Source organism: Gnatocerus cornutus, chromosome 2 (assembly GCF_029298725.1).
Source record: "Gnatocerus cornutus isolate USDA-ARS CGAHR chromosome 2, icGnaCorn1.1, whole genome shotgun sequence".
Lineage (NCBI taxonomy): Eukaryota > Metazoa > Arthropoda > Insecta > Coleoptera > Tenebrionidae > Gnatocerus > Gnatocerus cornutus.
Window position 1 is genome coordinate 21005103 of NC_142234.1, and position 25425 is coordinate 21030527.

The following is a 25425-nucleotide window of genomic DNA, read 5'->3' on the forward strand; positions in this document are numbered from 1 at the left end:
TGTTTCTAGCATCAAGCGTGGCTTTGGAATTCCTGTCGTACACTATTTTGCCGCTTTGTTTTCATGGTGAATATAACTATCTTGAAAATTATTTATAATGTTACTTACTTCAATGACGTTTTAGTTATAGTTTTGTGCCCAAGTTTTCGTTTTTCAGGTTTTAAACCACAATTCGAACAGTTTATTTCTCAAAACTTACTTTGCTTCATGTTTGAGGTTAAATGCAAATGTCAGTTGACAAATCGAAACCCACATTTGTAATGAGCGGCACATTTCTTTGACATTTCATAGCCACCCTTGATGCTAGAAACATTTATAAACACGTCGTAGTTATTTGTGTACCAAGGACAAAAAGGGTTTCTTTTTTGGCCGAGCCTTTTTTTAATGGCCAGTCTTGTGTGTAGATTTTTTAGGCGACATCATTAAATTAACAAGTTCATTTATTTTTATTTATGATTTATTGATTTAATCGTTTATAACAACTGAATAATTGTAAATATTTATGAATCCTTCAGAAAAGTTCATATTTTCTTTATTTACATTTGCCGTTTCGGCATGTGTAGCTTCACAATTTCTATGAATTAATGAAATTGAAAAATGAAAATGAATGAAAAATGTTTGCGGCCAGAAAAGACTTACTTTTAGGCCGCTTTTGAGGCCTAAAAATTCCATTTTCAGTTTTTTTTTTCAATTAAATAAAAACAATAGAAAAAAAATCGGTCCATTCTCGGATATGCGGGAATAAACGCAGAATTAATTGAAGTTTTTTTTTTGAGAAACTAAAATAAAAAATGGCAAACTTCGAAAAAAATAACGGTTTTTCTCAAAAATGGCAAACATTTCATTGAATTTATCATTTAAATTTTTTCTGTATATTTTTCTGAAAAGGTCATTGCAAAACAAAAATTTTGAAAAAAAAACGTCTCAATAAGTTATTTTTGAAAAAGTTATAGCTATTTGAAAATAAAAAAAGGCATTTTTTGGAAAAATTCATAACTTTTTTGAATTAGGTAAAAAATTTGAAAAATCAGAGAACTGTTTTTCATTCTGGTGTGGAATACCCCAAATACACCCAGGAGTGTGATCCTCGAGGTGTTAAAAATCTCTTCGGTGTGAACTCGAGGATCGCACCCCTCCGACTGCTGAATCTACAAATCTAAACGTCTAATTTTATGGATATATTTACTGTTCATCAGTCATCGCACCTCCATCATCTCTTTAGTTAACTATTTTATTTTTTTGCGTTCAATGTCGATGACTAATAAGTTTGTTCGGTCTGCAACTTTTTTAACCAAAATCTGTTTTACAGTCGTGTGCAAATCTGGACCTGCGAGATCCTGTAAGAAATAATTTATTATATCTCCTGTATTTTTGTGTGGTTTTCTTGCACGCCTGTATGTCCCCGTTTCTTGCATTGGGTTCGTTCTTTGTTACTGCATGGACTCACCTGAATCATCAATCATCCGTAGATTTGTAATTTTTCCTTGTTTTGTATTCTGTGGCTAATTATGTCGCATTTGTCGTTGAAAGAAAGTGAAAATCGTTGTTAACAGGACGTGCTGATCGAGGAACCAGTCCGAAGAAACAGTTTCTCAGAAATGAGCCATCGGCCTATCAACGACAATAACTCGCCGCCTCCAGTGCCGCCGCTACCCCTAAACTATTCGATTAAAGGCACCGGTAAGTTTCCACAAACTCCGATTGTTAGTAAAGTTTTCTTCTTTTAGACGACAGCTCGGATGGAGAGCACGACTGGAAGCGGCAAGACCGGAGTTCCTGCGACACTCTGGACCAATCCGGAGCTCTAGACACGTCCGTTGCAAGCCTGTCGAACAACCGGATGAGCAAAAGTGCCCGGAAAGTCGCGCGCCAGACGCAACTAAAACGGTAAAGATCCCGTTTTTTACATTTCCGATAACTTAACAGAACTAAGGTTTTTGAAGTGTTGACTAACAGTATTTTAACCCACTAACTTGACAGACATCGCATGGCGCAAGAAATACAACGAAAATTGGAAGAAACCGAAGTAAAAACGCGCGAATTGGAAGAGAGAGGAGTGTTGGTGGAAAAGGCGCTGAGAGGAGAAGCCGATAGTCGTTATCCGAAAGACGAATCCGAGCTGTTGCAAGAATGGTTTGATTTGATGAGAGATCGGACTGAGTTAAGGCGATACGAGAGGGAGTTGATGGTGAGAGCGCAAGAACTGGAGCTGGAGGACCGTCACGCGCGGTTGCAGCAGGAATTGAGGGAACGGCTTGAAAACAGTAAGTCTGAACTTGGGTGAAGTTACCATTGTTCAATTAATTGTTACAGATGAGGAAAAAACTCAAGAAGACGTGGAGATTGAGGGCAGCATCATCAACGAAATGATGGAGATCGTCGCGAAGAGAGACTCTCTCATTGCGCTTCTTGAAGAAGACCGTTTAAGGTGTTTAAGTAGACGTAGAGGTTCTGCACCTCATCTGGCAATCGATCAACCAAGCGAACATTCAAGATCCACCATATTTGCATGCGTTCTGTTGTTCGTTGCTTATGTCTTGTGGGGCCTTGTTGTCCATTGGGGTCTTTCTTCGCTCAATCTTAGCGATTATTTCTTTTAATTTTTCTTTGTCCGCTTTCCATTAACATCTGCACGCGTTTTCCACTGTAGGCACCTATTCTTTTAGCGGCAAGCTTGTAGAATAGGTAAGGCATGTTTATTTGATTGTTGTTGGATTTGTGATAACTGTAGCTACAACTCTACTGTCCCTTTGCAGGTATTCAAACGAAGATCGGGATTTTGAAGAGCAGACACTCGCTAAGGGTTTGAGGTTAACGCCGATTAGGAAAACACCCGAAAAGTAACTGCTTCTTAACAAAATGTTCTCTAGAAAATTATGTTTTCCATATTAACATCACTTTTGATTCATTTAGGGCAATTTCATTAACTATAGATGGATAGGCAGGGTAAACAAACGAGTTTGGTTTGACACGTGCAATGTTTATTTCGTTTATTCTGGCTATACTTCTACACCAGTACACTAATTATTATGTTTTCGAATTTTGTTTATTTCTATTAACGTCCATTTCTGCTAATTCACGTTAACTAGTCTTTGTTACAATTTAGTGATAGTTATATTAAGTTTACAATATTTAAAACAAGAATTGTGATTGTGAATTGTATTTTTTGATAAGGAATTGTAAAGTACTGTACAAAGGAATATTATTTTGTGAATGCATTATAAGTGTTGTCTTTGTGTGAATAAATGCTTTTATACATCATCACTTTTGAATTTTTCTTGCAACCTCTAAAAAGTCGATTTTTTATTTTTGGTTTCTTTAAAAAAAAGCACCTAAACCTTGAAGCGTACATAAACACACGTGGCAATGTCAACAACATTTATAAATAAGCGAATGTCTTCGCACGTCGTATTAAAATCCCTTGTAGTAAACAAATAGTAGCGACGTACTAAATGGTTTCCTAAATTAAATAGTTCCAGAAATTTAACTCATACACGTGTCTTCTCGAAAGTGAAACTCAAAACAAAGTGACGTGTCGCATAGTTGTAAAATCACCTGATGCTATTAACGGATAATAAAATTTTAGAGATAACAAACAATACGCGTTACTTTTATTTTGGTATGTTAAGCAATACCTAATTGGTTTTTCCTAAGGCAACAAAACCAAGCGTTTTATAATCGACCAATCGATATTATTTTATGTCCGATTGTGTATTAATTTTTGTTTGACGATATCGTTAAGCGTTCATAAAGTGGCTTTTTAAACACGGCAGCGTCGTCCGTATAGTGGCTTTTTATGGACGGTGTCCGTATGATAAAGTTAAACGGCCGCTTATCAGTGTCACATAATTAATAAATTATTGTCAAAATGCAATTTCACCTCTTGTATGCGTTAAAAGCCGTTTTAAGTCCACAAAAACTTAAATTATGTATTTATTACATAAATAGCTATAATGAACTCTATAGCTCATTGGGAAGTTATTTAATTATTTTACTAGTACTTTAAAAAACGCCTTATTAGAAGTCCACATTAAGGCACTCTTACGCAATTGAAAAACACTACTTTCTCGTATCCATTTTTTCATTTTCCCCTTTTTTCTTCGTTGTTATGCAAAGTTTTTTCTTTGCCGTGAAAAAGGACTTAGGGATAAACACGTAAAAACGCAACATTATTTGCAGATTCGTTTTATTCATTACCACAAATAAAATATCCGTTTTTCTCATTTTCGAGATATCACATTTTATAAAATCACAATTTTTCGCCTATCCTAAAACAACACAACACAATTAAATTATCTACTGAGTACTTAACAATAATAAAAATAAGAAAATCTGAAATTAATACTACCACGGCGGTACCTTAGTGCTATATTAAAATTAACTGATGTACAGGGGACCTAAATTTAACTCATGGCAACTTTTTGAAACCATAAATATCCTTCTGCAAACTCAACCAATCCAGAGCTTTCTGACTGGTGGTTTTTTCACAATTCAACACCTTTGCAGCCTCCTGGAATTTATCTTCATTTCTTCTTAAATACATAACAGCGTCCCTCTTCAATTGTTCGAGTTTCTTCCCGTCAATTTCCGCGATATCTAACATTTCCGTTAGATAAGGGTTGAATCTGTAGTAAATCTTATCGGGTAACAAATCCGACAACATCGTGTGCACCCCTTCAGTGTCCGTAGCGCTTTCGATGACCGCATAGAATTTACTCTTCCAAGAAGACGCGGTGACGCTCTTCACAGTATCCGGATCAACAGGTAGAGGAATGGTTCTTCCAGTACCAAACGATAGGATACATTGAATTGGAGTTTCCGGCCATAATAAGCGAGCTTCATGAAGAGCCACCGCTGTTGGATTGTTGAATAAAATTCCGCCATCCTGGTGTAATCGTCCTCCGAGTTTAAACTCCTGAAAGTACGTTGGTGCGGCGGCGGACGCCCGCACCGCCTCCCAAATAAGATGTTTGTGTTGCCCCTCGTATTTAGAATGGACGTGACTCGATAAAGTATAATTCCGGAACACATACGCTGATAACGACGACTGGTTGATGACCGCAGACAAAATACACATCTTCGGACAAAGCGGATTTCGCGACGTTTTGATAAGAGTCTGCTCGCCGATTTGGTCCTGGAGCAGCTTCTCCCACAGCGCCGTGTCGTAGTACGAATGACTCCAAACCAGACTGCTGGTCCCTTTGAATGCAGACTGAGTGAAAATTTGAATACTTAGATTTTTATAAATCTCCGAGATTTCGTCCAACGTGTGCTGCTTCACGCTGATAAGACTCGCGATGATCGCCCCCGTGCTCACGCCACAAATCAAATCGAACATCTCGTGGATTGGCTTGCCTGTTAGTTCTTCTAGTTTTTTCAACATTTCTAGGACGAGGATTCCGCGGACGCCGCCGCCGTCTATTGATAAGACTCGGATCCCGCGACCTTTGACCGGGTTGGCGTACCCAAGCAGGGCGAGGGTTTCGCTGATGGCACTGTGGATTTCTTCATTTGTGGTCTTCTGGCGGACTTTCAACAACAAGTGGACACTGTTGGCTTTTTCCGCGATGGGTTTCGCGTCTGCATATTTGAGCAAATGCGAGTTCAATTCTTCTACCCTCTTCAGAATTGATTGACTTGTACTCGCGTTCTTGAGGAGGGTTAAAATGTGGTGAGTTTGAGCCGCGACTGATTCTTTGGTAATCTCTTTGAGTTCCTTCCACTTTGGCACCACTTTCTGGATTTCTTTAGGCTTTGGAGTGCTCACTGATGTCACCTTTTCTTTGTTCACCGCGTCGAGTTCCTTCAACGTGGATGCGTCAATGTTCCTCCAAAAATAAATATTACTAATTGCAGGCTGAATCTTTTGTAGAAATTGTGCAAATTCTTGGTTCAAGGCATTATCGACAGTCTTATCCGTTACGAGTTTTGATAAGTAGTTTCTTAGTTGACTCATTATTTTAACTTGGGGGACAATCACGTTTCTTCCTGGCATCTCATGTACCCCAAATGGTAACTTTCACGATCACAAGGTGGTTTTCACACTAGAAATTTAACGTCTTGCCACGAAAGTTCTTGTTCACTGTTTGCACTTCCTGATTTATAACATTTTTTAATACGCAACAGCGAGTGGCGTGAGATGAGAGGAGTAGGGGGTTTACGCAATGGGGTGATGGAATGGGTTTATTGACAAACAACTAATTTGACGTTTGACGTATGACGTCCGGGACAGGCCCAACATGGAACTATTTGTGGGACATTGGAACTACTCTGACAACGTTTATTTAATTTTGGATTTACGCGTAAGACCACATTACGTGGAGAATTGATAACGGGAAGGATTAAAAAAAACACAGATAATGCGATAATTGGAAGTGCAAAAATCGCCTTAGGATTATTTTCGGAAAGTGACACATTTCGGCGAATTAGATAACACGTCATCTGTCAACGTCAAATTAGGGAATCTGAGGTTATGTTGATAAATATTTTGAATTCTAGAAATAAATAGAATGGGGCACTCGGAAAAGGTGTGCAGAATCTGTTTGATCAAGCCCCCGGTGTATTTCTCTCTGCTCGAAAACCACGTAGCCTCCATGCTAGAATTGGTAGAAGCCCTAGCTTTTACCCAGGTAAACTCTCAGACTCCAAAGAAAAGTATTTAACCACTCTTCAGGTGTCGCCTCATGACGAAATCTCAACAATTATATGTTTGAAATGCTTCTTAAATCTAAAACTAACGTATAACTTCCTCAAAAAATGGAAAGATTCTGAGAGGAAACTATATGAGAATGTGATAGTCAAACAGGAAGCCCCCCAGGAAAGTGGGGATCTGGTGGAGATCTGTTATAAAAACTGCCCCATTTGTGGGCACCGCGATACCTCACTGAATGACCACATCCGCGATCATTTCACCAACGCGCAAAACTGCACCATTTGTGGTGAATCTTTTAAAGACATCCCCTCTTATAAAGAACACTTAAGGAGGCACCCCAGAATACGCATCCATAAATGTAAAAACTGCCGCGGAACATTCCAATACAAGACATTTTATGATCTGCATGTAAGAACAGTGTGTTCTTCAGGTGTAAGTTCAAAAAAAACCAAGTTACCTGTCTTCCAAGATGAGCGCGTGATGAAACTGGGAGTGACTTCAACCAAAGCCATCGAAGTCTTGCTAGGATCTGAAGACCATGAGTGTGAAGTCTGCCTAAAAAAAATCGCGGCAAAGTCGTTTCATAATCACTCGCATGCAACTGAAACTTGCAGGATCTGTAAAAAAGAAGTCACCAAGTCTAATTATAAGAAACACGTGAAGGATCACATCGTGGGAGTCCAAGTGTGTCATTTATGTGGGGCTAAGCTACAGAATAAGAACAGTCTGCGTTCGCACATTTTTTATTTGCACAACGGGCATCGGTATAAATGTGAAGAGTGTGGAAAAGTCTTCCAGAGGAAAGGAGCGATGAATTTACACAAACTCACGGAACATTTAGGTAAAAATAAAACTGCAAACTTTGATTGTTTTACGCGTTTTTAGGGAGCCCCACGCACTGCTGTGAGACCTGTGGGAAAGGTTTTTTCACCAACCGATTTCTGGAGAAACATATCAAAATGAAGCATTTGAAATTGAGACCGTTTATTTGCCAGTACTGCAATAAATCTTATTCAAGTCAATATTCACTCAAAACTCATATTAGAATGCACACAAATGAAACTCCTTACAAATGTGAAGTTTGCGGCGAAGGTTTCCGTCTGAATGTCTCTTTAAGAGCTCACCTGAAATCCAAGCACAGCATTGTGGAGGAAACGAATTTTTTTTGTGAAGTTTGTGGGAGAGGATTTGCGTCAAAGGCTGCTTTACATGTACACAGGAGACGACACGAATGAGAAGACAATTAATAAAATAGTTTTTTTAATAAATTACATTGATAACTTATGATCCTCGTGTTGAAAATTGTTCCAATGCGTCGTCCACCACTTTTTTTGTCACACCTTTTTTGACTATAATAGAGAGGACCCCTAATTCAGTAACGTCCCGAATATTCCTCCACTCATCATCAAAAAATATAATATCTTTGAACTCCACCCCAAAATGATTTTTTATACTTAAAACAACAAACCTGTAGCTACAGACTGATGAGTCGATTTCAAGTGTGACTTGCGTTACTGCAAATCTCATTTGCAACATAGCAACGCCAATCACATTGCTCATACCTTGGCAACGGTTGCAAATTTGCGTTAACGCAGTGACTTGAAATCGACCCGTGAGTAAATTATTACCTACTTGGTTAAATGCCTGGTTTTCATCCCTGGATATATCTGTAGATGCGAAAAATACTTCTTCCATCCAAATAAATCCATGAGTTGTTTTGCCCCCTCAACCTCACCGGTACGGGACGCCACTGCCAAAACATAACCTTTTTCGTGCAAATCTTTTAAGACTTGAGGAACTTCGAAATAGTGAGTGACATTGGTTCCGGAAGAGTCAAGGACTGTTCCTTTGGAGCTGCGAATCAATAATTTAGATGATTTTGGTTGATAAATTGAGAATTGCGTGCCTTTTGCGAAATGGGGGATTTACATGCGTGTCAACCCAGAATGGCCACAACGTGTAATCTAAAAAGGCAAAATTATGTTCAGAATGCAAAAAGAGGATTTACCAAGATCAAAAACTAGAACTTTCGGCTTTTCGGTCATTTCGTGAGTCATTCGGCGCGAGTGGTGCGATTAGGTGATTGGACAAGATAGGACTTGTGTGAACTTAGCGTTACTGGCGTACTTCAGTCCGGTGCCTAAATCCCCACTACAAACTCCGTTGCACACAGGCGAATCTAAAGGTTTTGATTGCAAATACGAATACTACAAATTGTTTAATCAGTAGCTAATTAAAATGATGTTAAAAAAAAGAATTGAACAAGCTATTATAAAAAGAAATCAAATTTCTAGCTGAAATGTAGAAAAAAACTATCCCCGGCGCATCCACCATTTTGTCAAACTTCTGAGGTCGATATCTCGCTTATTTTTAGAGTAAACTTAAGTTATTATACATCAGCGTACGCAGAATTTTCCGCAGAATTCAAATCTAGAATTGAAATTTATATCTGACCACAAATAACTGAGTTATGGCCGATCAAAGTTTCGGATAGTTGATTTTCATTTTTCTAATTTTTAAAGCTAAATATCTCAGGAACTATTGCAGATATTGAGATGCAGTTTGTGCCATCGTTTTTCTCGCCTTATTTTACGTTAGAAAAAGACCTCAAAAGCCCAAAATTCGATAGTCGATTTTTCGCGAAAAAAAATTCCGACTCAAACGATGAAAATTTTTAATTTTTTTGATTTTTGCCCATAACTCGTAAAGTATTTGTCCGATCGATTTCCAATATGGCCAGTAGATAGTTCTCGAGCTCCTCTTTCGATTGATGTATAACGCAAAAGTATTAAACGTCGTTTTTACCTTGAAAACAGTGATTGAAAATCACCCCAAAAAGACCTCTTCAAAAGAGTTTTTTGCCAATGCCTCGTTTATTTCTTAAGCAAACTCAACGTAATTGCACAGAATTTTACGCAGAATTTCACGCTGAATCCATAGCCACAAGAATTTTTAATTTTCGTCAAAAAATAACCGAGTTATGGCCGTTTGAAATTTTGGGTTGTCGCCAGAGGGTCAAATTTTCGAAGGTTCGAAACAATTCATGCTCGATATCTCGGAAACTATTACAGATATTGGAATGCGGTTTGCGGCATCGTTTTTCTCGCGATTTTTTACATAAGAAATCGTTTTTAGATTTTCCAATAGTCGAAATTTGCAAATTTTCGCGAAAATTCGTGATTAAAACTATAACAAATTTCTCATATCGATATCTCGCTTATTTTTTAGAGTAAACTTGAGTTATTATACATCAGTGTACGCAGAATTTTACGCAGATTCCAAATCTGGGATTTAAATTCAGATCCGACAACAAATAACTGAGTTATGGCCGATCAAAGTTTCGGATAGTTGATTTTCTTTTTTTCTCATTTTTCCCAATTTTCAAAGTTAAATATCTCGGAAACTATTAGAGATATTGAGATGCGGTTTGCGCCATCGTTTTTCTCGGCTCATTTTACGTTAGAAAAAGTGCTTAAAAGCCCAAAATTCGATAGTCGATTTTTCGCGAAAAAAAATTGCGACTCAAACGATGAAAATTTTTCATTTTTTTGATTTTTGGCCATAGCTTGTAAACTATTTGTCCGATCGACCTCAAATTTGGCCAGTAGATAGATTTTGAGCTCCTCTTTCGATTGATGTATAATTCAAGGCTATTAAATGTCGTTTTCATTTTGAGAAAATTGGTTGAAAATCACCCTAAAATGACGTTTCCAAAACAGTTTTTCGTAAATGCCGCCTTTATTTATTAAGTAAAGTCAACAAATTTGAGCTCATTTTACGCAGAATATCACGCTGAATCCAAAACTGGGAGAATTTTGAACGTACGTCAACAAATAACGGAGTTATGGCTGTTTGAATTTTTGGGGTGTCGCCAGAGGGACAAATTTTTGAAAGTTCGAAACAATCCGTGCTCAGTATCTCGAAAACTATTAGAAATATTGGGAAACCATTTGCGCCATCGTTTTTCTCGCAATTTTTTAGACAAAAAATAGTTCTTAGATTTTCCAAAAGTCGAAAGTTGCAGTCAATCAACAATCTGCTCAACACCTGAAATAAAAGGAACTCCAAAATAAGAAAACGAATTGAAATAAACGGTAATTTCTTTCAAACATTATATAATTTATTAAAAAACGAATATCAAAGACTAACAATGAACAACAAAACAAAAACTGCTAAGACTCATATAACTGCGTTTCAAAAGAAATAATTTTTTTATGCAGTTCCGGGATGGGCAACTTCCGCAAAATCGTGTAAAATCTCGCACTGTTTCTTGCATCAAATGCTGTTATAATATACTGCCTCGCGGCATTTCTTGCAAGCTCAACTAAAGTAGGAACTTGAAATTCATCGACTGTCGATCTCATTTGAGCCAGCGTGAAAAACTCGGATATTTTATAAATAATAGGATCATCACAGACGTCTTCAGAATACACAGAGTTGGGATCCACAGACATATCATACGTGATGCGTGGCAAAACGTATCTGTTACTGAAGCACCTGCTGATATGTTGGATGTCCATGTGAAGTACAATTTTGTAGAGTTCGCAATAGCCGAACGTGAAATAAATTTCATTAACTGCGTCCGCAGTCAGAATAGCGCCATAACTTAAGAGGCCACACATGACTTGTGTTAACAGTTCTACGTCTCTGTATATGGTGAAGCTTTCTATTAAATGAACTAGAAGAGGGAGGCGACTTGAATTCACTTCGTCAATGAGAGTGTGGACAGCGCTGCTCTCCAACAGAGCCAAGAAATTCAGACTGTAATTCTCTATGTAGTTTGGTTGTTCGCAAAAGAACAATCCATCAAGACAACATCTGGTTAACATCTCTTCTATGACGTACTCAAACTTCTGAATGAATAACTTAAACTTCTTTGCTTTAAACGAGTAAATTTTTGTCGAAAATAATTTGAGGTCATCATAGGTGTAGTTGATATCACAGGTGGAGTCCAATATTCTATCAAAAAGCGGACCTTCAGATTCCCTTGCCTCCCTAAATGTCATAGCCTCCATAAATATCATAAGGCTCAAACGCTTATCAAAGCCGTACGATTCATCAAAAAACGCTTCTTGCATTTCTTTGTGTTCATTGGCCAAAATCACATCAAAAAACGTGTAAGTTGTGATACTCCATCCTGAGTAAGTTGTGTAGGCCAAGTTAGGATCAGCCCCGAAAAATAACAGCATCCAGGCGATGTCAGTACAACCCACTCTAGCTGCCACATGTAGAGCCGTTTCTTCTCTAGAATTCAGTCCATCCACATCTAGACCCTTCTCAACTAGAAGTTCAGCTACATGGAGCCACCTATTCGAAGTTGCCAAATGTAGAGCTGTGTTGCCATCAGGAAAAGTCGAGCGAAAATTGCAACGTGCTTTTATCAGCAAAATTGCGTAATCTTCTCCGTTTTTCCTGCACCCAAAGGCTTCCATCAGCGGCGTTCTTCCAAAGGAGTTTGCGACATTCTTCGGCATACCACCCAACGACAACAAGTATTCGAAAATTTCTAGCCTGAAACAAACACGTTGGAGGAGAGTTACGATTTTTACACCACCATACATTGACCCTTCAACTTGGTGCTGAAGTGCTAGGTGGAGGAGGGTGTTTCCATGCTCATCTGAAGCATTGAAGGCCTTGCCAGCTTTCCGCAAGGCCTTGAGCTGGACCAAATCATTCTCTTTAACTGCGGTAATTAGTCTTTCAGAGAGAGGTTTATGAAACTGGAAACGGAAATTTTTAAGAACTGACATAAAACGAAAATTGACTTACGATTCTTGCAAGTGAGGTTTTGCTCATTACGCTGTCTCGTTTCATGGCATGGAGCGTCAAATTTAAGTTTAATAAATCGTAATCTCACAAAACTGAACTTCAAACATAACCTTACTTGTCACTGAGCACTGTCAGAATGACACATAGATGAATGACAGCTGCAATAAAACGTAATCTTATCACATTTCTGCGAAGGAAAATATGCGAGGTCACTTTATCAATACTATCGATAACTGGGGTGTGGTAGCAATAAAAATTAGACTTTTTTTATCAAAGAATAATGAATAAATATTTAAAATAATCTAGTAACTTTAGTTTCCTCGGTTTTGTAGTTTGGTACGAAACCCACGGATCCCGTCCTCTGTTTAGTCCGTCAGTATCTTTCAGACGTCATTTTGCTTTGCTGCGGAATTCCTCCGTCATTTTGTTGTGAAAGGTGTGCTTTTTTCGCAAATTCTCGCTCAAACGACGAATCAGCGCCTAAATTAGTGTATTTGTTGGTTATCGGCTTGTGCCCGAACTCTTCTTGCTTAACCTAAAATGTTGTGAAAGCCAGAAACCCAGGTACAAATCTTGCACCAACGATAAATTATCTTGCGTGAGTCAAAACTGTCGTATTCCTCGATAATTAGTCGTTTTTGGTGCGTAATTGTACGTACATCGACACGGAGTGATTATCATAAACCCACTAACCTCCTTCACATTCCAGCAAAATGATTGTGCTCACGGTTAAAACTCTGGATTCGCAGAATCATACTTTTACGGTTGATGATGATGTGAGTATAAATATTATTTGAATTTCGATAATATTAAAGTATTATTAGATCACCGTGGAGGAATTTAAGACGAAGATCGCGGACACAGTGAACATCCCAGCTGAAACACAAAGGATCATCTATTGTGGTCGTGTCCTCCAAGACAGCGCAAAACTGAGCGATTATGGTAAGGAAACTTGACGTTTTTGCGATTTTTGTTTAATTTTCGTACGTAGATGTCAATGGCAAAGTTGTGCATCTGGTGCAAAGAGCTCCACCAAGTCAAAATCCCCCAACTACGCGATCCGCGTCACCGCAGCCACCGAGGCGAGGGTTTCGGGGATTCGAAACGGAAAACACCATGTATTTGGGGTCCATGGCGTTTCCTTCGAATTTGATGGAGTCGCAGGGAATCGTGCCCCCGCCACCAACGCATAGCTTGGCGGGGAGCCGCCTCAACGTCGCAAGGAGGTAATTTCGCACAAATTATGACCATGATAATTAAAAATTTCCAATATAGGATGCTGCGCCGTGCAGACGCTGTCATAAGTCTCCTGGAAAACCCCTCAGCCAGACCCAGTGAACAAGCCAACACTGAAGAGCAACCAGAAGAAGAAGTCACCCCAATTATAGAAGCACGCGTCATTGTACCACCGGGAAACAACGAGAGTATAGACGAGGCGATGGTTCTGTCAGCTGTCCAAAACACGTTGTTTGATGCCGCTTCCGGCTCCATGTAATTATTTTTTTTATGTCAAATATGTTAGTACCAACTGATTGTTTTAGACCGATGGCAGCTGATGTAACCATAGAAGGGAACGCTGGTGCTCAAAGTAATTCCGAGACTCCACCAGCTGAAAGATCGGCGTCGTCAACTCCTGAAGAGAACACGACGATCAATGATGGTGGCGAGGGCTCGAGTGGAGAGCAAAGAACTGGAGGAGTTAGCGCCAGATCGTTGGCCGAGTAAGATGTTGTTTTGCTTAACAAACCAATTTTATCATTTTTTGTTTAGGAATGCGTGCCGAACGTCGGAAATGGCGGAACTCTTGACCACGCTGAATCAATTGCAGACGAGATTTCAACCCTTTTTGGAAAGGTACCGTCATTTTATGGTCGAGGATCCCATCATCCCGCAGGAGGTAGTTTCGCCTTCATCCCTCATTTCCCCCATTTAACAATTTTTTGTAGAATGTCCGACAAACCCAGGCGATGCTCACGCGAGTTTCCGAAGTCCTCCACTTCTTAGGTCATGCCTACCACTCTTTAAGCGACATTATAATTCGAGTGCGGACTCCACCACCTCGACCTCTTCTCTGTCGGCCGATTCTAATCCAACATTCTGCAGTGGTGCAAGCTGGAATTCCGATCCAAGTCGAGGTAGTAAGTAACAGGAAATATTTTTAAGACGGGATGTTGTGATTTTGATTTTCCTCACGTAAAGGCGCAATTTAACTTATCGGCGGAGCGCCCCAATGCTGCGACGACTACCAGTACTCCGACGACCGGCACGGAGACGCCGACGACGTTGGCGCCGAGTTCTGGAGACGCAACGAGGCCTACGCCAGCAGGAGCCAGTGGAGCTCCACCAACAGTAAATTTCAGGTACTTGGGTTTCATAGGAAGGATTGACTGAACATGAGGTGATTTTCCAGAGGTTTTCCTTTTATTCCGGGCGCTTCAATGCGCGTACAATCATTCCCTATTGAGGTCCGCACAACCGCGCGACCTGTCAATGTCGTCCACGGGACTCGTGGAATGCAAAATAACAACAATAATACGGTTGGGGCTACGGAAAATAGACCAACGCCTCCAACAACGTCGGCGCCACCAAGTTCAACTTCTTCGGCTACGTTCAATGTACCTAACTTCAACAACTCCAGTGTTGAGTTTTTCATGGAAGTGACACCAGAAGGTGACTAATAAAATTTGGTAACAACACCTCACTGACGTGTCTTTAGTTTTACAAGGAACTCTTAATGGTCCTCCGCCCGAATTTCTCCAATCTCTGGTTCAAATGGCCGGTCAAATAATGAACAGAATTACGACCACGTCGACCACTACAGATACCAACACGACTACAACCACCTCAGCTGCCACTTCTACAGACTCCGCCCAAGCGAGCTCCACCCACGCCCCTCAACCAACCACAACCACTCAAAGCACGCAAGCACGCGGAAACACGCAAACTAATCCCACAACAGCTACACATACACGTTCTACGCCCCGCCCTCATGTCCATCTAGCCCAACAAGCGATGCAAGGCGGGTTTGATCCATTCCTCCCGTGCAACTCGCACCACGTAACTCACAGAAGGCGGGGACAAGCTAGTGGTGCGTCGAGGCAACAAGCACCGCCCCAAGGACAAGAGGAGGAGGATGGAGAGCAGAGAGATAGACCACGCGCACAGAATTTAGATAGTTTGTTTGACGAGATTTATTCTTCGTTGCGAACGGCTTATCGACGCAGGAGAGACGTGAATGCGACTCAAGCGACGCCGCAAAGTGCTAATCAAGCACCACAAAGTGGATCTACGGAGGAGGCGGTGCCTAGTGGGCAGACAAACGCGAGTGCACGACCGGAAGGTGGAGTTGGAGGCGGAGCGGCGACGGGGCCGTCCCTTAACAACTTGCTGCCGAACTTGCAGATTATTTTGGTAAGAGTTTAGGGTGATCTTCAGTTTTGATAAAGCGGATTTTAATAGGACAACCTTCCATTGCAAGGGCCGACAATTGCAGACATTCTCCAGCAGTTGCCGTTGGACGAATCGCAAGAAAATCCGGGGGAAAGCATCATCACGGATCTTATTATGTTGCTATCGAGGAATTTAACGATAGTGTAAGTAGGATTTGAGGGGTTTGTGTTGAAAATTAATTAATGATCCAACAGTGACATGATTACTTTGAACACTGGCAATTTTGAACCCTTAAACCGAGTGACTAATGAAATACGGAACTTCTTTAATTCGCGAGTTCTGGAGGGTGCGAACACGCCAGAAGCTGTTAATGGTGGAGTGGATAGATTAATCAATGAAATGCAGCCGTTCTTTCAGAATTTCGTAAGTAATTTCGACTACAGTTTGTCCAGTTTTTTACCACTTTTGTCCAGAGCCGGCTCCGAGTTCGCGACGACATAGACATAGTTAGATCCGTGGAAACCCTCTTCAGAAGAAGACTCCCTGACATCATCACAACAGCCACCACTCTCGGTTCTAATAATATGCGCGCATTGGTGGACCAGTGTTTGACTCTAGCTAAAATGATGTGCGCTCTGGCTCTTCATGCGAGCGCCAATGGACAGCCGGGGGTGGAGGAAACGTTCCAACAAATCATTGTAAGATTGTTTTGGTTTTTTTTTACATTTTTTAACACTTTGTGGTTGTTAGACATCCTACATGCAAGGAATCCCGACTGAGTTGCAGAACTGGACTATGATAACAAGTGGTGCTAATTTGCGACATTTTATGTCTAATTTAGGTATTAGTGAGACTGAAGTTGAACCATATATAGTTCGAAACGCTGACGTACCAATGGCGACGCCTAACGAACCCACCGTGCAGCGTGAAGTTAGGAACGTTCCACAAGAAACTGAGGTAAGCAGAGTGTTAACGCCAACACACTTGTGATAGTTTTTGTGTGTTAGCCTATGGATCTGGATGAACCTTTGGCCCCTGCAGCCACCATAGAGCCGGATTTGCCCCCGTTATCACTAGGAGACGATTCGGAGCCTTTACCTAATCCAATGTTGGGATCAGAGCCTTGGCACGGTCAAGTTCCTGAGGATTGGGTACCAATTATCACCAGAGATGTGCACAGGCAAAGACGGCAGAACCCTCAGCCTCCTTTTAGTGACGCGTATTTATCAGGGATGCCAACCAAGCGCCGGAAGATCGTCAACAGTACGAAACCTCAAGGGAGTCTTCCACAGGTCATTGCAGGTAATAAATAGTCTTTATCTTTGAAGTTGTATTATCGAGGATGTTTGCAGAGAGTGTGCGAAGAGCGGTGACCGCAACAGGACTTGCATCCGTGGCCCCTCTGGAGGCTGTGTCTCAAGGAGCCGGCGACTCCGCCGACGTCCAAGCGGCTTATAGGAGTTTGTTGAGAACTACAGTGCAAACGGCTTTGCGTGACAACACGGAATTCACACCTGAAAGATATCCAAACGCCTCGACTTACTTTAAAACGCAGTAATGCTGTAATATTGGACAAATATAGTCTCACTTAATCATTGTATTTATCCTATTATTACAACTGTCATCACTGTGAAAGTACTGGTTGTTTAGTTATTGGGTTTGAGTTTTGTCACACTAAACTAAGATCTTTATTTGTTCGATTTTGTAATATTTATTGTTTACGAGGTTAGATATAAATTCCAACTTGTATTTTTTAAATAATGTGTTTATGTGATAGTGATGAATTGTGCTTATGATATTGTTTTTGTCCCTTGAGGAGTCTGTAAAGTTAGACAGTTGAATAAAGAAATTACCAAAATATTCACGAATTGACTCTTAAATAATTGTCGTAACAACATAAAGTTGTACCCAGTACAACCAAAAACACCCCAAGAATGGTTTCTAAAAAAATAAATTATTCATTCAACTAAAGATGTGTGTTTTACAATACTTTTATCGGGTAATTGTTCCCCCAAAATCCACCCCGAAATTGCAGTGAAAACGAAAGTGAGAGAATTTGCGAGTGGTACAGACAGAGACAAGTCTGCTTTCTGTAAAGTCAAAAAATAAACCACTGAACCGGCCTGATTCAAAGCCATTGGAATCAAATACTAAAACACTGTTCTAAGTAACAGACTCATAAATAGATCCACAAACCTTTGTATTCGTCAATAAATACTTTAATTCTAGGAAAAACTTCCCAACTTTTGAATCAGATGTGATTTTTGTTATGTCTTTCGAATTTTTCTTGAGGAAAGGATTTGTACCTCCCCATAACACAGCCACGCCGATTAAGCACACTAAAACAAAAAGGGGTTTTATTTAATGTTGTAATGTTACAAGAAACGTACCAGTCTCGTAAATCATCCTGTAAGAGGTTTTTCATTCGGTTACATAACCTCAACTTTCGTGTGTTGTTTTCCGTATTACAAAACATTAAATTTGTACTTTTCGAACCTACTGAAAATATTGTTGGTGTTTCGAGAAATAGACTATTAGATATTTGCTTCCACAAACTTATAACTTTATTTTAAAGTTTTCAATTTGAACGCACCGCCACGTCATCTGTCAAATCGGTGAACGTTGCTATTGGTGGAAATACATGAACCAATCAAAAAGCGAGTTTTTGAAGTAACAGTCGCCGTTGAAATCAGCGTTTGAGTTTTTTTGTTGTTTTAAGAAGTTCTGTTTGTTTCTAGAAGTAAAACTAGAAAAACTAAGAGTTATTCAGTAAGCGTTTTAGAATTGGTTTGTGTGCGTGAAAATGAATGCAATAGACGGGATATTGAAGAGACTGAACACTTCAAATTTCAGTGTTCTTGCAGAGACACTACAACCCGTTGATCGCAAAAAAACGGTGAGATCAAAGCCCCAAATATATATACCCTAATTTTTTTGGTCTTAGCGTATAACAAACTATCTGTCGAAATGCAATGAGGTTTTGGACGAACTGAAGAGATCGAAAGTTTTGCCCGTTTCTGCCAAGGTCTTGGAGAATGTTGCAGCGTTTTCTGACCAAGGGCCTTCTTTGGGTACCCGTAAGTTTATTATGATATATTATTAATACATTATGATCGCACTACTAGCAAAATCTAAGGCAGCATTCCGTTTTATTTGCCACTTTTGCAGCTTCAGGCAAAAGCCCAGCAAAAGAAAATGTCGAAACTCAAGAATCCACATCAAAAACTCGCCGTGGCAAAAAGCAGTCGAAGGCAGCTGCGGCTAGTTCGGCCGACAAGAGTGCGTATGTGAAATTAGAGAAGTTATCGCTTTGCCCTGAAGAAACTGAAATAGAAAAATCGCCGTTAATTAGCGTGGAAAACATACAAGTAAAAGTTGAGGAGATGCCGGCACCTACTCGACCAGCTCCCAGAAAGAAGAAAGGAAAACGAACAACTCAAAAACAAATTAAGCAAGAAAACGAAGAGCGACAATCTCTCATATTAATAGAAAAAAAGGTTCCCGTTATTAATTTGGATTCGTCGGACGAGGCGGAAGAGACCATGAAAAGTGGGCCAGAACCGCGAACAACTCGAACGAAAACAATTAAGAAGAAACCGAAAAGATCGAGATCTTCATCGGGAGAGCACGAAAAACAACGTGATAAGAAGTCGAGGTCTGATCAAGAAAGCGTTCAGAATACCACAAAGGACAGCGAGTATGAAGACGCGATTTCTACTACAGTCACAAATAATGGCACTTTCGTTTCCTCGACCAACAATCAGTCAGATATCGTCAACGCTACTGTCCTTGTGGAAAATCCAATATGCGTGACGAAGTTGGTGCCCCAAACTGTTAATGATTTAATGACGGATGACGAGTCGGAAGAAGAAACGAAGAAGACTCCACCCAAACCGAAGACCGTTTCCAAGTCGCAAGTCCCCATTAGTAAGACGAAGGGGAGCGTTTCCAAAGGCGTGAAACCCATTTTCAGTCCTTTTGAACAGAGCCCTGTAAAGAAAAAGGTAAACTTCGTATTAATTCCATTCCATTTTTTGTAAAACTTGGTTGTAGGTGCAAGCGTTTGAAAAACTAAACGAGCAAGTAGAAGCGACTACGACCAGAGTCACCAGAACGAAGACGCGTGCTCTGGCGAAAGAACAAGACCAAGAACTCGAACCTGAAGCCCAAAGTAATGTTAAGGAAAAAGCGAAGATGTTTACACCGTTGCCGAGCAAATTCCTGCCAAAAGGGACCAGTACTACTACCAAACAAAAACCGCATTCTTCTTCCAACGAGTCTTCAATATCTGTTAAGACTGCTAGCGCGTTGAAGGCTTCGCAGGCTGAGTACAGAGAGCGGGAGAGACTTCGTCGCGAAAAGGAGGAAGAAGCTATTCGAAAACGAGAAGCTTTAATCCAAGCGCAAATTGAAGAGAAGCGAAGAAAGCGCGAAGAAAAACAGTTAAAGGCACAGCAACAGAGAGAGGCGCTAGAGAAAGAAAAGATGAAAGCCTTGGAAGCTCAGAAATTAAAGGAAGAACGTCACAAGCTAGCATTGGCGGAACAAGAAGAAAGGAAACTGAAACAAAAGGAAGAACTGGAGAAAAAGCGCCAGTTGGCAAAACTGAAAGCCCATGAAGAGAAGAAGAGAGAGGAAGAAAAAAGACTGTATGAACAGAAACGCGAACGGCAAATGCAAGGAAATCCGATAAACAAACAATTGCCGATTTACATGCGATCCAGGCCTCCTCCGTTGCCCACTGAAGACTGTTACGACTCTGATGATGAACTGTACAGAGCCCATCAAAGTCATCCACCGCACTGGGGTTTGGAACATAACATACGGTTTGATCAACAAGTTGCTGCAAGTGCAGGAGAAGCTCTAAAGAACACGTTCTTTTCAATTCAAGCACAATCGGTGGATTTACAAGAGATCTTTGTCAATATTGAGCCGAAGAAATTGAAAAGGTCATCGAGTGCTTGTTGGCATAAGCGACCAAGGTTTACGATGATTCCGGGGTTGGAGAATCACGATGAAACTGAAGAGTTTGATGTAGAATAGGTGTATTCGTAATTATCTTGATTTTTTTAAATGTATTCATGTTATCTATTGTATTTTTATAATGTTGTAAGTAAAAAAAATGGGTAAAGTTGACTCAAACAACACATTTATCACAACTTGTAATTTTTAACTAAATAAATAACAACTTCAAGCCCTGCGTCTGGCGGATATGCATTGATTAATAACCTGAATCAAATGAGAATTTTCTAAGGCTGCAGCAACCCTTTCTTTATCTGCCAACTGTTTATTAACAGAATTCTCAGCATTGTGAGTACCTTTAGTAACCTCCACTTTAACCTTAAACCTCCCTGGCAGACACCGAAGCAATTGAACTCTTATGGAAAGACCTATTAGTGTTGCCATACTACAATGTGGAATTGTTGGAGTGAAATTGACAAAAACTGAGTTCCTGGCATTGTCCACTTCAATTAGATTTTCTTGAACGACGTGTAGCTCTTCTAGAGTTAAAGGATGCTCGGGATCATTTATATTCCGTATTAGATCTAAAACGAGAAAAATAAATTTTGAAAATTTTTGAGGTTATGTTACCTCACCGAACACTTCTCTTGCATCAAATTCATCCACCACGTCGTCATTTTCTTCTTCGGCGGTTACAGCACGAGCATCAGTTTTTCTGTAAACGTTTGCATTTTGATTTTCGAGTTGATCGAATTTCATGGCTAAAAGTTTTGACACTTGTCAAATTTTGATCGAAACAGAAGTACCACCTATGCTAAGGTTACCAAATAAAGTTACTAGTTAAGTTAAAAGTTTTAATTTTAATGTATGTTTGGTTGCCTATATACAAGGATTATAATGCAATTTATAAATAATATTAAAAAAAACATTTGTTTTTAAAAATTTAGAAATACGTATCGGCCTTATCGACTAATATCATTTTTTTAATAGATTTTAGATACATACATCAATAAATTATTATTATTATTATTTAAACCGTCTGTATTAAGTATTTCGGCTTCGCCTTGAAAATAAAAATTTCTAAAATTTATGTTTTTCGATTTACAACTTTGCAATTTGGCAGAGTTAATATACGATTAAAAAATAGTAATTTCCTAAAATTTCATAGCTGTGGCTCTAAAATTACCAAAATTACAACTTTTGCCTATGGATTTCTCATAATTCGAAATGAAAAAAAATGGAAATGGTGGTAAAATTCCACACGTTAAAAATGTATTAATTTTCTGCGCTATAAATATTTTTGAGTAGTGTGCAAAAGATGCCAAAAGGAATCTAAATTTTGGGTTGTTTATTTTTGTTAGGAAAATCCCAGAAAATGCCCGAATATTTATCTGAACTATAAATGAATTGAATTATAATTTTGGTAGCAACATTTTATGTAGTTACCGGTCTTTTACTGCCGTGCGCTAATCCCGTCCACGCTCAATAAATAAAATCCAACGTGTCAACCAACATTCCTCCACACTAAATAGTCTTTTTTATGTTGTTTATAAGTGGCAAGACGGTGCAATTAATTTATCAATATGTAAATAAAAATAAAAGTGTGTAGAAATATTCAGGCGCCGGCGTCAGACACGAAGATTGTGTCATAAGAATGCTGCTAAACCTAAATCAGAGAGCCTGACGTCTCCACTTTGCCGTTATCTCGATTATAAAATGATCACTCAGCATCGACACATAGAAATTGTCTTTTTTGGTCATTTGGTTGACGGACGCCACTGTGGCGCCGCGTAATCGAGCTGAAACCCCCAACTTGTGTTTGGGCGATACCCTCTGACCCCTGACGAAAAATATCATAAATTAAATTTTAAGGGTTTTTTGGTGCCAGCTATGATTTTATGGGTCTGATGGCATACAACATGTTGATGTTTTTTGATGGATAAAAGGAGATAATTGAATATTTCAAACTAGTAATAAAACAGTCGTAAAATTATTCAGATCAAGCCGGTTTATTGAGCAATTTGTTAATTAATTTCTGACGTCTGCGATTATCTCAAGAAAATACATTTTCGCACGAAATTCACTTTTCTCAATTGGCCTTTACCCACGCTATTGCATACTTTACATGCCAAACTCCAGAGTTACACCGAAGGGGACACACAAATTGCGTGGGTCTCAACAGCCTAAAAATAAACAAACGGCTTATAAATTTGGTAACATGTTATTATATTTATCTGGTCGGTTGTTGATTTGGAATTTTTGGAATTTCGAACACGTTCCATATTAAAACATTATTTATGAGCTGTGATGCGCGACACTTTTTTATGCATATTTGGGACCGGTTAGGCAGAATTATGCTGCGCTGCAAACGGCCTCGAGTGCCACTGACCTAGGTCACTGGTCCTGCATACACCAAACAAGAAGCATTGCAAAGCGGACATTACTTTGCACCGCTGACAGATTACCTTCCAAAAATAACTCGAAAAAAGAAGAAAAAATCCTCAGGCTTGTCCACAAGAGAAATCTCTGCGGGATTCTGATGATATCGTGAGGTCACAGCTCAGGAAAGGAAAATAACAACGAGGCAGAGGCCTGAGATGTGCAAATATGTTGGCAGCAATGGAGACTTTGATGAAATGACGTAATTACAGTTGGTTTAGGTGGGAAAAGATTAATTTGGGCTCGCACTAACTTTTAACACAACAATTTTTATTTCAAAATTAACAAATGTCAAATTCCGGAGAGACAATGAAGCCAACCTTGCTATCTCAACATTTCCAAAGTTTATTCATCAAAACTCCAATTTTAAATAATAACACGAATTTCACTACCTAAAAAATTCACAAAAATGCAATTAACTCCGGAAAATTCCATAAATTCCATTTTTGTCGTCAATTCAAATCAATTTCAATTAAATTTCAAACGATTTCGACACAAGTTGAAAAGGAACAAAATAAAATTGTAATTGTTTGGTGTGAACCTGGCTATAAATTTTTGGTGACATTTTGCAGTGAGTTCAATTTAGATTTGAATTTTGAACACTCCACGACAATAGATATTTACATAACAAGTACGGAAAGTGACCAATTTCGCACGAGTGTAAAAGTAGATGCACGAGGCGCCAGCCGAGTGCACATATTACACGAGTGCAAGAAAGACACTTTCCGACGAGTTATGTACACTATTTTTCCTACGACCTTTCATCATTAGAAAGAAATCATAAGTTTCGACAATAGTTCATTTCTTATCTATTCTAAATGTCATTTTTCCACAACCTCATAAAAAGTGACGTATGCCACATATTTAGAAGGTTCATGTTTTGGTACATCCATTTCCGAAAGTAAAAGTCACTAGTGTGATATGAATATATCCGCACAGACCTGTCAAAAACGACCTTGTTGTTTTACAGTGAATCGTCTAGATATTTGAGACAAAAATTCAGGAGTTACATTTGTATTTGAAAATAACTGTCAATTTTGACAAGTCTAAACTTACTAAACTTGACTAAACTTTTTATCAAGTGGACACAAAGTCAGTTTTGGTTACAAGTGTTCACTTTGACAGTTATTTCTTTAATTAATGTTGGAATCTTGGTGAATTAACTGTGGAAATTTCAACATGACAAGATTGGATTATTGTTTCCCCAAAATTTGACATTTGGCAATTTAACTAATTAGAGACCTAATTTTTCTCATCGCTATTTAACAACGGTAAGAAAAAAATTAATTCCAAAATTTGCGGCCTTGGGGTGCCAACTGTAAAACGTAAATGACAGATATCAAGATCTGTCAAAATTTGGGTAAAATGTCAAACTAATCCCATCAAATTCTATTAAATCACAAAATAAATTCAACAGATTTGTCAAAAATTCTAATAGATTTCATAAAATTTCACTCATTTGAACAAATTCCCTAAAAAATCCACAAAAATCCCTACTGGTCGTACAAAATATTCCAAGTGTACAGCCCTCTTAAAATAACTGTCAAAGTACACACTTATTGCAACCTACTGTATTCTGAAATATCAAAATCAAAAGTCTCTACAGTGGGTTAAGGTTGCAAATTTCAAATTTTTATCGTGCAATTCGTTCCTGTTGAATGTTGCAATGGCGGTATTATGTGATTAAGGTTTTGGGGTACAAAAGCCGATCGTGTCAGTTCTGTCAATGTAATGTGTGGGAAATTTTCATGTCAAAATTGTCAAATGTCAAATTCTGGGGAAATAATAATGCCAAAGTTAATTCATCAAGCTGCCAACCTTCAATAACGAAATAACTGTCACAGTGGACACTTGCAACTTGAACCAACTGCAGAGCTACCAACATAAATAAAAATTTCAAGGCCCCATGTAATTAGTTACGACGTAAAACTTGAAAAGGTGGTGCTAAAATGGTGGATGCGCCCTCCCATCCGTCTTTAAAAAGCGATAACTCTTTGTAGTTTTAGCAGCATTCGCATGCCAAGAAAAAACGTCAAAAAGAGCTCGAGGTTTCCTTAATATTCCTCTTGTTCTTTCAGAATCAAGTATAATTATGTCAAATATTTGTGTCCGAGTAAGCATCCCACCTATTAATAGATAAAGTTGAATAAAATCGCGTCAAGCCATAAAATTTATTTCGTGAATAAGTAGAATTCCAGTGCGATTATCATTGC

General features: G+C 39.2%; 9 protein-coding genes across 12 annotated transcripts in view; 4 read left to right on the forward strand and 5 right to left on the reverse strand.

Moving 5' to 3' along the window:
- Mical (Molecule interacting with CasL) overlaps window positions 1-3264 on the forward strand; it is a 39996-nt gene extending 36732 nt beyond the window's left edge. For all 3 annotated transcript variants that reach the window (XM_088031176.1, XM_088031177.1, XM_088031178.1), the window contains 6 exons: window positions 1310-1339; window positions 1554-1680; window positions 1728-1887; window positions 1981-2264; window positions 2314-2428; window positions 2757-3264. In XM_088031176.1, coding sequence (XP_087887302.1) covers window positions 1310-1339; window positions 1554-1680; window positions 1728-1887; window positions 1981-2264; window positions 2314-2428; window positions 2757-2844 — 804 coding nt within the window. In that variant the 3' untranslated portion in view covers window positions 2845-3264. The remainder of the gene's footprint in view (window positions 1-1309; window positions 1340-1553; window positions 1681-1727; window positions 1888-1980; window positions 2265-2313; window positions 2429-2756) is intronic.
- Window positions 3265-4203: 939 nt separating this feature from the next.
- LOC148180008 (calcium-independent phospholipase A2-gamma-like) lies at window positions 4204-6230 on the reverse strand. The gene has a single exon (XM_088030923.1). The coding sequence runs from the start codon at window positions 5993-5995 to the stop codon at window positions 4409-4411; it is 1587 nt and encodes a 528-aa protein (XP_087887049.1). The 5' UTR covers window positions 5996-6230; the 3' UTR covers window positions 4204-4408.
- A 279-nt stretch (window positions 6231-6509) lies between these two features.
- LOC148180009 (uncharacterized) lies at window positions 6510-7936 on the forward strand. Its single transcript, XM_088030926.1, has 3 exons — window positions 6510-6629; window positions 6674-7493; window positions 7538-7936. Exons 1-3 carry the CDS (start codon window positions 6510-6512, stop codon window positions 7885-7887), a joined length of 1290 nt encoding a protein of 429 aa, XP_087887052.1. The 3' UTR covers window positions 7888-7936.
- Window positions 7896-8792, reverse strand: LOC148180010 (magnesium-dependent phosphatase 1-like). Its single transcript, XM_088030927.1, has 4 exons — window positions 8661-8792; window positions 8559-8616; window positions 8285-8506; window positions 7896-8105 (listed from the first exon to the last, which is right to left on the reverse strand). Exons 1-4 carry the CDS (start codon window positions 8707-8709, stop codon window positions 7934-7936), a joined length of 501 nt encoding a protein of 166 aa, XP_087887053.1. The 5' UTR covers window positions 8710-8792; the 3' UTR covers window positions 7896-7933.
- Window positions 8793-10750: 1958 nt separating this feature from the next.
- On the reverse strand, window positions 10751-12800 carry LOC148180011 (uncharacterized). Its single transcript, XM_088030925.1, has 3 exons — window positions 12422-12800; window positions 12212-12372; window positions 10751-12163 (listed from the first exon to the last, which is right to left on the reverse strand). Exons 1-3 carry the CDS (start codon window positions 12464-12466, stop codon window positions 10825-10827), a joined length of 1545 nt encoding a protein of 514 aa, XP_087887051.1. The 5' UTR covers window positions 12467-12800; the 3' UTR covers window positions 10751-10824.
- A 16-nt stretch (window positions 12801-12816) lies between these two features.
- On the forward strand, window positions 12817-17671 carry LOC148180012 (large proline-rich protein bag6-A-like). Of its 2 annotated transcripts, none has more exons than XM_088030920.1 (17): window positions 12817-12985; window positions 13131-13197; window positions 13246-13363; window positions 13413-13647; window positions 13697-13912; window positions 13963-14142; window positions 14192-14318; window positions 14368-14559; window positions 14621-14781; window positions 14832-15091; window positions 15138-15832; window positions 15881-16014; window positions 16066-16234; window positions 16285-16509; window positions 16562-16768; window positions 16819-17113; window positions 17164-17671. In XM_088030920.1, exons 2-17 carry the CDS (start codon window positions 13135-13137, stop codon window positions 17367-17369), a joined length of 3483 nt encoding a protein of 1160 aa, XP_087887046.1. In that variant the 5' UTR covers window positions 12817-12985; window positions 13131-13134; the 3' UTR covers window positions 17370-17671. The 2 variants fall into 2 exon arrangements, with proteins under 2 accessions (XP_087887046.1, XP_087887047.1); XM_088030921.1 differs by having other exon boundaries at window positions 14368-14556.
- On the reverse strand, window positions 17499-18297 carry LOC148180013 (transmembrane protein 234 homolog). Its single transcript, XM_088030929.1, has 4 exons — window positions 18202-18297; window positions 18008-18150; window positions 17802-17961; window positions 17499-17752 (listed from the first exon to the last, which is right to left on the reverse strand). Exons 1-4 carry the CDS (start codon window positions 18215-18217, stop codon window positions 17673-17675), a joined length of 399 nt encoding a protein of 132 aa, XP_087887055.1. The 5' UTR covers window positions 18218-18297; the 3' UTR covers window positions 17499-17672.
- Window positions 18298-18487: 190 nt separating this feature from the next.
- On the forward strand, window positions 18488-21011 carry Incenp (Inner centromere protein). The gene is made up of 4 exons (XM_088030922.1): window positions 18488-18707; window positions 18756-18888; window positions 18980-19815; window positions 19865-21011. Exons 1-4 carry the CDS (start codon window positions 18615-18617, stop codon window positions 20852-20854), a joined length of 2052 nt encoding a protein of 683 aa, XP_087887048.1. The 5' UTR covers window positions 18488-18614; the 3' UTR covers window positions 20855-21011.
- Window positions 20961-21589, reverse strand: galla-2 (MIP18 family protein galla-2). The gene is made up of 2 exons (XM_088030928.1): window positions 21409-21589; window positions 20961-21357 (listed from the first exon to the last, which is right to left on the reverse strand). The coding sequence occupies exons 1-2, from the start codon at window positions 21530-21532 to the stop codon at window positions 21002-21004; spliced, it is 480 nt and encodes a 159-aa protein (XP_087887054.1). The 5' UTR covers window positions 21533-21589; the 3' UTR covers window positions 20961-21001.
- Between the last annotated feature and the right edge of the window lie 3836 nt (window positions 21590-25425).